The 10,456-nt window shown below is 46.5% G+C and overlaps 1 protein-coding gene across 11 annotated transcripts in view; it reads left to right on the top strand.

Moving 5' to 3' along the window:
• Positions 1 to 10,456, top strand: part of AMOTL1 (angiomotin like 1) — a 170,081-nt gene that overhangs the window by 142,370 nt on the left and 17,255 nt on the right. For all 11 annotated transcript variants that reach the window (XM_035703702.2, XM_049098818.1, XM_035703700.2 and 8 more), the window contains 2 exons: positions 4,270 to 4,415; positions 8,056 to 8,205. In XM_035703702.2, the coding sequence (XP_035559595.1) occupies positions 4,270 to 4,415; positions 8,056 to 8,205 (296 nt within the window). The remainder of the gene's footprint in view (positions 1 to 4,269; positions 4,416 to 8,055; positions 8,206 to 10,456) is intronic.

Genomic DNA, 10,456 nt, shown 5'->3' with positions numbered 1-10,456 from the left:
ATGCTTTTCTCAACACTCTCTGATGCCTCCATGTACTAGAGGCCTAATGAATTCATAGTTGTAAATGGATACTCATGTGATTGCTGGGTTTGGAGAAACATGATATGGCCAGTGACATACTTAAATCCCTGCAGTAACGAGCATCAATGAGCTCTCGTGCACTTTCTGCTTCTCTTATTTTGCAATTCTGCCCTCTGCCTGCTCGTGTGGGGGAGGCATACAGCCCCGTGCTCTTGAATGTGAGCTAGAGAGACACAGAGACACGTTTGACTCTGCCATTGATTGAGCACTCCCACTTCTGTGCACAGGTGACTTAACCCAAGGGTCACTTTCCTCAGCAGGAAAGTGGCAATAATAGCAGTGCCAGCCTCCCCCAGTAAACTGAGAAGAAATGGAATAGTTAAAAGGAATAAAGTCATCATTCTTGGAATGCAATACTCGTTCAACAAACATAAGCAGGTTTTGTTACTCTAACTACTGTAACAAACGTTGTTTTTAAAACTTTGCCATGGCGAGCTCTACTCCCTATCCGTGGAGGAAGGGAACAGGAACAGGAAGTTCTGAGCTAGTGTGAGTGATACCAAGTGATATTGCTACAGCCTGAGGTCCAGGTCACCAAACTCATAACAGATATTTCCACCCCTGAATTTCAGAGGGCTGGACAGCAGTCCAGAGTTCATGGAGTCTTCGTTCAATACCCATGTCTTTGTCTCATGTCCCTGTGAGGTTTGGGGAGTCTGAGCAGAGTATTGAGCTGGGGGTGTCCATGGTCAGTCCATCAGCCATCTGATGAGTGGTGGCTTCAGTGGTAGAGTATGACAGCTGTATGACAAAGGCTGTCAGGAAATACCTAGTAGCTAACAAGAACTACCATCTTTATACAGCTGGCAATGCACAGTAGAGAGTCATCAATTCATTCAACAGTTTTGAGCCAGGTGCTGTTCTAGGCTCAGGAAATCAATAATGACCAAAACAGATATCTAGGATATTGAGGTCCTTATGCTTTATATGTCTCATTTCCAACAACAGAGTCATCAAACAGCACTGTGATGTAGATGTTATCTTTCTCATGTGGTAGAGAGATTAGATGAGATTTGATTAGATGAGGTTGCTGAGTCTCAGAGAGGTTAACCATACATAAGATCTATAGCTGGAAAGTGGTAAGCTTGAGATTTGAATCCAGTTTTTTCTGATGTTGGGGTGCGTGCTTTAGCCACAGTATGATATTAAGGAAATAACAAATATTGGAATCCAGGGTGTGGGGGTGCATGCTTGCGAGTGTGCATGTTGCGGGGAGGGATATTTAATTCAGAAATCTAAATAGCTGTCATCGTGACACAGCAATAATTGTGACCATCGATTTTCAAAACTCAAGAAGCTCTGATTGTGGCCTCTAGTCTTGAGCTTGGTCTATCATTTTACTGTCTTCTGGTCAAAATTAATGTGTCCTTGGCTGCCCTTAGCAAAGAGAGTAACTTTTACACTTAGGTTGATAAGCACGCAGAAGCTCTGAAATCCAGTGGTTCATTCCCCAGCATGCTGAGTAACTCCTGGGTGCCCTCCAGAGTCCGGACAAGGCCACTGGGCACCATGCCTATTGAGATGCTGTCCAAACCCATGCAGCTAGTGTTCGGATGCCATTGACTTTGTGCAGTGAAATGCTCTGGGTCACTAGGGCTATGGATGGTGGGGTGCAGAGGCAGAGAGCTGCTACTGACCCACTTGTTAAGGCCTTTCACATGGCCATTCTCCACGGATTAGGAAAGAAGTTTCAGAGGCAACATTTCAAATGCTATTGAAAAGGAGAACAAGGGAAGGCAGTTGGTTATTGCAGTGAGGCACACAGATAGGCCAGGAGAAATTTCGTGTTCAGGGTCAGGATCTTGGTGGCCTCCTTTTGTTCCCAGGGCAGGCCATTGTTTCTAGGCAGTACATCTACTGCTGAGCTGTACAGGGCTACTCAGTCTGCCAATGTGACACTTTTCCGTTTGCACTCGGATCCCGTTGGCGTGACCTCACAATGCAAGGGCAGTACCGTCAACGGGGAAGGGCGTTGTACTGGGACATCGGGGACCTGGATTCTGGCCGTGGCTCTGCGCCAGCTGGCAAGGGGACCTGGACAAGTGCCTTTGCTCGTGGGCTTTCCTTTTCTCACTCATCAAAGCAGCAGGACTGGAAGTGGAGGGGGATATTTCCTATGATCCCTTCCGGCTCAAAAATTGTGACTTTGTTAGTAGATATTTGCAGGCTTATAGTGTCTTTTTTTAATTCTCCAGCCCTGTATTCAAAGGCACATTTCCTGCTCCTTAAGCACAGCATTCTTTCCATTGCTTCAGTGCCCACAGGGCTGGTCCTTAATGTTTGATAACTTTTTGTTAAATTAATGGGTGACTCCCACCAGGAAATATGAATGAATGAAACCACTAGCACATGCAGTGGAGCTTCCAGACTGTGGTTCTCTGTGTTTTAATGTGGGTTGCCAAAAAATCCAAGCAACCTGTCTGAAGCCTTTGAGTGGTGTGGGCCTATAGAAACCAACCTCTAACTCTTATTGCTGTTGTTGTAATCATATGCCTTGTTTTCAACAACTGTGGAATAGTATGCGCCTGGTTTATGTAACCACTTTTTTTTCAATAATGAAGTTTTTTTCCATTTCACAAATATTACTTAATAATAATGGATGCAACCTAGTCTCTTGTAGAGTTTACAGTTGTTTATTTAACCAATCCCTTAATCTTATACATTGAGTCATTCAGGTTTTTCTGTGTTATGAACAACATGACTAAATATTCTAATGTATTTTTAAATATTTATTTATTTATTTATTTATTTATTTATTTATTTATTTATTGGTAGAGAGTGAGCAGTTTAGAGGCAGGGGGAGGGAAAGCAGACTCCTTGCTGTGTGCAGAGCCTAATGCAGGGCCCTATCCCAAGACCCTGAGATCATGCATGACCTGAGCCAAAATCAAGAGTTAGAGGCTCGAGGGGCCTGGGTGGCTCAGTAGGTTAAGCATCTGCCTTCAGCTCAGGTCATGATCTCGGGGTCCTGGGATTGAGTCCTGTGTCTAGCTCCCCTCCCCGCTCAGCAGGGAGTCTGCTTCTTCCTCTCCTTCTACCGCCTACCCCCTGCTCCTGCTCTAGCACTCTCTCTCTCTTTCAGATAAATAAATAATAAATTTAAAAAAAGTTAGAGGCCCAACTGACTGAGCTATCCTAGTACCCCTCTAATTTATTTTTAAAATAAAATGTATTGCTTTTTTTTTTTTTTTTTTTGCTTATTTATTTGAGAGAGAAAACACAGGAGCTGAGGGGAAAGGCAGAGTGAGAGCGAGAAGCAAACTCCTTGCTGAGCAGGGAGCCTGACGTGGGGCTCAATTCCAGGACCCTGAGCTGAAGGCAGACACTTAACCAATAGAGCCACCCAGATGCCCCTGTATTGCTTTTGTTAACAGGAAAAATGTCTTCGATAAATAATACTGATCCAGTGACACCATTAGCCATACCATACCATCTTAGCCATACCATCTTAAACTAAGATGGGAGTTAGTCTACAGGAAAGTGGTTTGGATGCTACTGAATGCAGGGCAGCTTAGGCTCTCCATGTGCAAAGGGACTGTGATCACCATCAATAACACTGTCATCGAATGAGAGGAGAGCCATTTCCTAAATCCAGAGCAATACTCCTAAATTCCTTTAGGCAATATTCCTTACCCTTCCTGAACAGAACTAGGAGAAAATGTGGGGGGCCAGGTCATAGGGGACGAGAATCCAGCCCAGGTTTGGAGGACTGGATTGGAGCTCGTTCTGCTGTCTGGCCTCAGCAAAGAGCTGAACCTCTACACCTTGGTTTATTTTTCTATGAATGAGAATATTAGTATTAGTTAGTCCTGCCTGCCCTTTCATCAGGGGCTCGGAAGACAGAAGCAAGGGAGGTTGTGAGCATAAAGTGAAATCGTAGGTAGAAGGTTAATGTGAAGCATGAAAGAAACTGTTGTACAGAAGTGAGTTATGGAGAATATCCGTCATTCCTTATGTACCCTTCATCTCTGGAACTGTGGCCTGGAATGTATCTAGAGTTAACAGTGGTTTTTGAGTAAATCCTTAACTCACACATCACCACTATCAAGAGGGAGCAAAAGCAGTAATTCAACCCTCCACTCTCTGCATGCTCTGTTATTACTAATCCCTGCCAGATGTAGACTGGCTGGGAGCCCAGAGGGTAAGTGCTTTCTGATAGAGGTAGTTTTGTTCTTGTCTCCCTTCTAGACAAAGAATTCTTGAAGGAGAAGGAGAAGTTGGAAATGGAGTTAGCGGCAGTGCGGACCGCGAGTGAGGACCACCGGAGGCACATTGAGATCTTGGATCAGGCTCTGAGCAACGCCCAGGCCAGAGTCATCAAGCTAGAGGAGGAGGTGAGACGGGTGGGGGGCAGAGCCTTGAGGGCCTCCACTTCCTTTTCCTACCCAGCACCCTGCACTGGAGCCCGCTCCAAGGCTTTGAGTCGGGGGAGGGATGTAGGAGGCCTCCCAAAATAAAATTAATACCAACAGAGTTTATCCAACCCAGAGCCAGGCAAAGTAGGAAAGACAGCCATGAAAGAGCTCACTTTCTGCCTGAAACCCGGTCTGCAGCCCATTGGTTGGCAAGTGGCCAGGGCTGGAAACAAATGGAAGGACTGGAAACCACTGGTGCCTGTAGAGAAAAGAGACTAACAATTTAAAAAAATGGTTTATCTGCTCTTTGGGCTCTTGATTGCATTAAAAAAGGGCAAAAAGCCTTCTGATAGGGTGGAATCAGGGTGGCATGCAGCAAACCGATCTCCCATTTCCAAAAGTTGGCTCAGCTGGGCAGTGACTCCCCTAGTCCAGGAAAATTTGGTCCGTCTCCAGCATTATGGATTTAGTGGTTCCTGATTAAATCAGCCCTTTGGATGAGGTCTCATGAGGTAGGCTTTGCCATTAGGCCTGACTGGGGACGTGCAAAGACCGTTTCTGAGCTTTAGGCTAGGGGATTCAGGCTACAGACACGGTGGCAGAAGAGGAGCAGCCACCGAGGCGGGTAGACAGGAGCCCACACCTGGCAGCCCCCGGCTGCAGTGCTCCCTACCCCCCTCCCCCCACCCCCACCCCGGTCTGGAGCTTGACCTGCACAGAGCCACCCTGGAAGGTAGAAGCACAAAGTCTGGAAGGGGCGTGAGTGAGATAATCCACACCAAGTGCTGGCCTTGAGGCTTGGCACACAGCAAACAGTGTTGTCATCAATCCAACTGTTGTCGAAAGGAAAAGCTACTCCTTTAGAAGACCTCTCCCGATGCCAGGTCTTCTGGCGTCTCCGCAAACGCAGCATCACGGTTCAAGCAGCCAAAGGGGAGGGTTATGAAGTTCACAAAGGTCTTGTCCACTAGGAGCTTCTGAAACCCACATGTCCTCTGTAGGAACAGCAATTTTAAGACTAGCATGAGGACCCCAGACAGCAGCCCCAGAGCATCTTCCCTGTTACCGATGTGCAACTCATTCACTAGCATGTAGGTTTGGTACGGAAAGCCACCTTAATCCTTACAGGACACGAGGTCTGCTTTGAGGACTGGAGGCCATGACTCCTCATTGTCGTTATTACTGAAATTAGTTATTCAGGCCCTATCTCCATGGTTGGAGCCAAGGGAAGTTAATAATTTTAAAAATTTATTAATTTTAATATTTCTAATCAAGTCCAAGTTAATTGCGAGCTCCTTAAAGACAGGCTTTTGGTAATCACTACTATGGATCTTCTTGGCATTCTAGAAGATGTTTGCGTGTAGCTTCTCCCAAATCTCTTTTTTTGTGTACCTTTCACTATGACTCCCTGTTCTTGTTAAAGTTTCTTTCGAAGGGTCTTAATTCAGTTCAGAGGGCTCATACTGAGTGCTTACCCTGACTTCCCACAAGAGCTAGGCCTTGGACTGTGGTGAATTAGGATCCTGACCCTGGGGTATGTCAGTGTGTGACCTTAAGCAAGTCTTGTGACCTCTTCCATTCTCAGTCCTCTCTCCTAAATGGAGATAATAGAGTTGTCCCTTTCCTGATATTGGGAGGATTAAATGAAATAGTTAAATATAAAACATGATGCTTGGCATGAAAGAGTTTCACAAACATTGGTTGATATTACCTGTTAATCATTCTCATCTTAATAGACTCCTTGCTAAGACTTAAGGCTGAGACAGATTTTTTTTTTTAAGATTTTATTAATTTATTCATGAGAGAACAGAGAGAGAGGTAGAGACACATAGGTAGAAGGAGAAGCAGGCTCTCTGCAGGGAGCCTGATGTGGAACTCAATCCCAGGACCCCAGGATCACACCCTGAGCTGAAGGCAGACGCTCAACCACTAAGCTGGTGTCCCTAGGCTGAAACAAATTAAATGAGACAGATCCATGCCTTCAAAGATCTTGCAGTTGATTGGGGGAATAATAGTTCTCCATTTAACAAATATTTCTTGAGCACCTACTGGATGCCAGAGATTGTTGCAGGCACTGGGGACATACAGTGTGCTTTGGCCCAGCAAGAACCAAAATGTACAGATCTCATGGCCCTTCTGTTCTAATGGCCACACACCCAGGAAACTGTATACGGTGTAGGATGGGGTAGGTAGTGTATGAATGGGACTCAGAAAATATTTTCTCAGCTGGATCGGCTTCTAGCACAGGAACCTGTAGTTAGTAGGTCCTCAAATGTCTATCCAACCAAATCAAGTAATCAGAAGCACAGCAAATGAAAGGGCCAGATGAAGATTGATGCCCAAAACAGATTTAGAGAAGGCTGTGAGGTTGCTGCCCCCCATTGAAAGGTCAGAGGCACCTCCATTTTATTCCAGTGGCTTTGGCCAGAATATAGGCATAGCTCCGTACAGTACTTCCTGCTAAGTGAGTAACCACCTTTTGCAGCAAGCTCTTAAGTCACTAGCATGTTCCAGCTTGCTGGTGTGATCAGGGACTGAACTCAGGATCTGAATCACCTGGAAGGCATAAGCACACCCAGGTGCGGGCAGGAACTACTATCTGGTGTCTTCTCACCCATGGCCAGATCAAGGCAATGCCCCAGCCTGGTTTTTGGCACGAGCCGATTCCCAGAAAGTTAGAAATGGGCCTGGGGGGCAGCCCAGGGCGTGATCCTGGAGACCTGGGATCGAGTCCCACGTCAGGCTCTTTGCATGGAGCCTGTGTCTCTGCCTCTCTCTCTGTGTCTCTCATGAAATGGGCCTGGGATTTATGGATGTGAGCCGGACTCCTAATTGGGAGAAAACAAAGTCTGAGAGTGGGAGTTGAAATTGTCAATCGTGATTCTAAATCCGTGCCTGATGTGACATTTACATACATCCTTTCTACCTGTATTTCCATCTCCTCAGTTCTGGTGGTGTTTGAGTGTTCATTGAACCCTGCCTGTCTCTCCAGGGCTGTCAACCACTCCAGCTCTGGAGTGGGCTAAGGGCTCTGAAGTCTTGAGGAGAAAGTTACTCCACAGGATCTATCGTAGGAAATTTTATATTTATTCACACAAATGTGTACATACACCAGTTTCTCTGTGGTAGTAATTTACAGTTATTTTAGAAGATTTGAAAAATTCTGAAAAGAGTAAGGAAGAAGAGAAATTATTATGCTGTACTTGGGGGATCCTTTTAAGTATTTCCTTCCAGTCTTTTTTCACACATAGATCATAGGCAGGCAGAGTTGTGAGCATGTATATAATTTTTGATTCTGGATTTTTTAGTTAAACATTATGGAATAAGCTTTTACTTATGGCACTAAAAACCCTTTGCTAACTTCATTTTCAATGTTGCCAAATGCTGTCATTATTAAGCAGTCACCAAGGATGGAGCTCAGAGCTGGCTACACGAGGCAGGTGCCCTCGTAAGGTCTTTGATTCCAAGCATCCCAGCACGTCAGAGGGATGACAGTAGGGAAGGTCCATGCACTTGTTCAAATGCAATCCCCAGGTAATCTGACCACCCCCACCTCCACCCAGGCTTTGAGAACTGCTGGTCTGAGTTCTCTGCTCTTTCTTCCCTTTCCTCTGCTTAGTTACGAGAGAAGCAAGCCTATGTGGAGAAGGTGGAGAAGCTCCAGCAGGCCCTGAGCCAGCTGCAGTCTGCATGTGAGAAGCGAGAGCAGATGGAGCGGAGACTACGGACATGGCTGGAGAGAGAGTTGGATGCTCTGAGGACCCAGCAGGTGAGGCTGGGCCCACACAGTCATGCAGCACCCATCTGGCAGCACCGCACCTGCCGTGGCTCAGGCTGTGCACTGTGCATTGAGGACTCAGAGGTGAATGGGAACTCCCTGTCCCCAACATACCAGCATTACGGCCAGTGGAGGGGCCAGGTAGTCCACTCATTGCAGTGACAAAGTCCTTAAAGAGAGAAAGTGCTGACTGCTGGGGGGCTGGACACAGGGGCACGGGGTTGTAGGACATTTGAGGTGGACTTGGAAAGATGAGTTTGTTTGACATTCTGGGGGAAGGACATCAGAGGTAGAAGAGGGTTTTGCGTAGGAGAGAGGTACGAAGCAGCATGGCACATTGCAGATGGCTGGGTGCAGCTGGCTGGCAGAGAATGCACAGGCGGTGGCTGCTGAGGAGGCAGAGGCCAGAGGGGAGGCATTTGGTCAGGTGGAGACACTGTACTGCTTCCTGTAGTCAGCAGAGGGCCAATTTCTGGGAGCTTTTCAAGCCGGACAGGCTCAGAAGATCAGAGGAAGAGCCCTCTGGTGGGATCAGGAGGGTCTGGAGGGGTGAATGAGGACATCAGGGAGGCCAGCCTGAAGGCTGGTGGTGTCGTCTAGGGTGTCATGAAGTGGGATTCCATGCAGGAGCTGGTAAGAGGGTGAACTGAGTCCCACATGATTCTTTACCTCTGAGTTTTCAGAGGTAAAGGAGAGAAAGGAGTTCAGGACTATCCCTGGGACTATCCCCCCATTATAAGTATCCCGATGTAATATTGGCCATAAGCTCCGAGTTCTTCTGCCTTTCCTTCTTTCTGCCAGTAACAGCTGTCAATATAACTTAGCTGCTAATAAACTTGGGTCCTTGTGTGCCTCAGCAGGGAAGCTCTGCGGCTGGGCCGGGCTCCATTATACACTGGTCAAAGGCTCCTGACTCCAGAGAGAGCCTGGGCTTGTGTGTCATCAGCCAGTGCCGTGGGCAGAGCCCTCTGTGCAGCTGGTGAAGGGTGTGCTCTAAGTTGGGAACCAGGGAAAAGCAAGGCAGGGTTCCATGGAATTATCTACTGGATAGAGCATAGTGGTTGTGGTTGGAATACTTGAAAACACTTGAAAGCATCTGTTCAGGCCAGCTCAGCTCTTTCTCATGGCAGGCACACACATTTCACTCTGGGTGTGGGCTTGGCTAGGGAAGGAGGTGTTAGTGAGATTGCCCAGAAAATTAAGGAACCCACCCAGTCTCCCAACATCTTGGCTTAGTTGACAGCTCGTAGAAAGGGTGAGTCTACCTCTAGACTCCATCTAACCTGTGCCTTATGCCCTAGTACTTAAGGCCCACCCTTAAGTATTTCTCAGTACTGAGATCTTACCCTCCCCAACTTGAGGATGGGCTTCTCTGGTGCCTGGTACCGTGCTGGTATCTGATAGATACTTAGGAGTCTCTGGCCGACAGAAAGAGTGCATCCCAATACTTAGAGCAAAAGAGAATGTTCTTTTCCAGTTAATGTGCCACCCACACCCTTCAGTTAGATTACTTATCCTTGGATCTCCTACTCTGAATGCTATGAAACCAGACTCAACTGCATTATCTTTGTTATTATATGTAATCTCCCTCCACCATGGGAAGGGAAAGAGTACTTAGCATCATTAGAAGCTGAGAGGAGGTAAAGGAGAAATGAAGATAAGAGGAAGGGAAATGAACATGTTTAGGAATTCACCATCTTCTCTTTCTTGCAAAGAGCTCAAACTAATTTTCACATCTTACTACCACAGGAGTCCCTTGGGGTAAAAGAGAGAAGGGGGAATGTTCTTGAAGAAGGAAATGAGGCACACGGCAATTGAGAGATGAGCCGAAGGTGAAAACATGAAGGACAAAGATCCTATCTGTATTGTTCACTGTCATAACCCCAGCACGTGATAGGTGTTCAGTAAAAATTTGTGAACTAGTTGAATGGGCAGCAGACACTGGCCTGCCTGACCCTCAACTCATTTTTCTGGCCTGCATACGGATCCATTAAATCATGCTGTCTTTGTGTTCTTGAACATTGAAATCCATGCTTTCATTTAAATAACTCTTAATGACCTGAATCAGAGGTCCTGTAAAGAGGTACCATGACATGAGGTGAGGTCAAGAGGATTTTGCAGAAATAAGCCAGCTGAGATGCCATTACAGGGGATTGAGACAGAAAATGACAAGCATAGATGGTGGCTTAGCCAGGCTGTGGGATCTTTTCTTGGAATGTTTCTAACAGCAGGGGAGCAGCTC

Source organism: Canis lupus, chromosome 21 (genome assembly GCF_003254725.2).
Source record: "Canis lupus dingo isolate Sandy chromosome 21, ASM325472v2, whole genome shotgun sequence".
Lineage (NCBI taxonomy): Eukaryota > Metazoa > Chordata > Mammalia > Carnivora > Canidae > Canis > Canis lupus.
The sequence above is the reverse complement of the archived record's forward strand: the minus strand, read 5'-3'. Positions and strand labels throughout refer to the sequence as shown.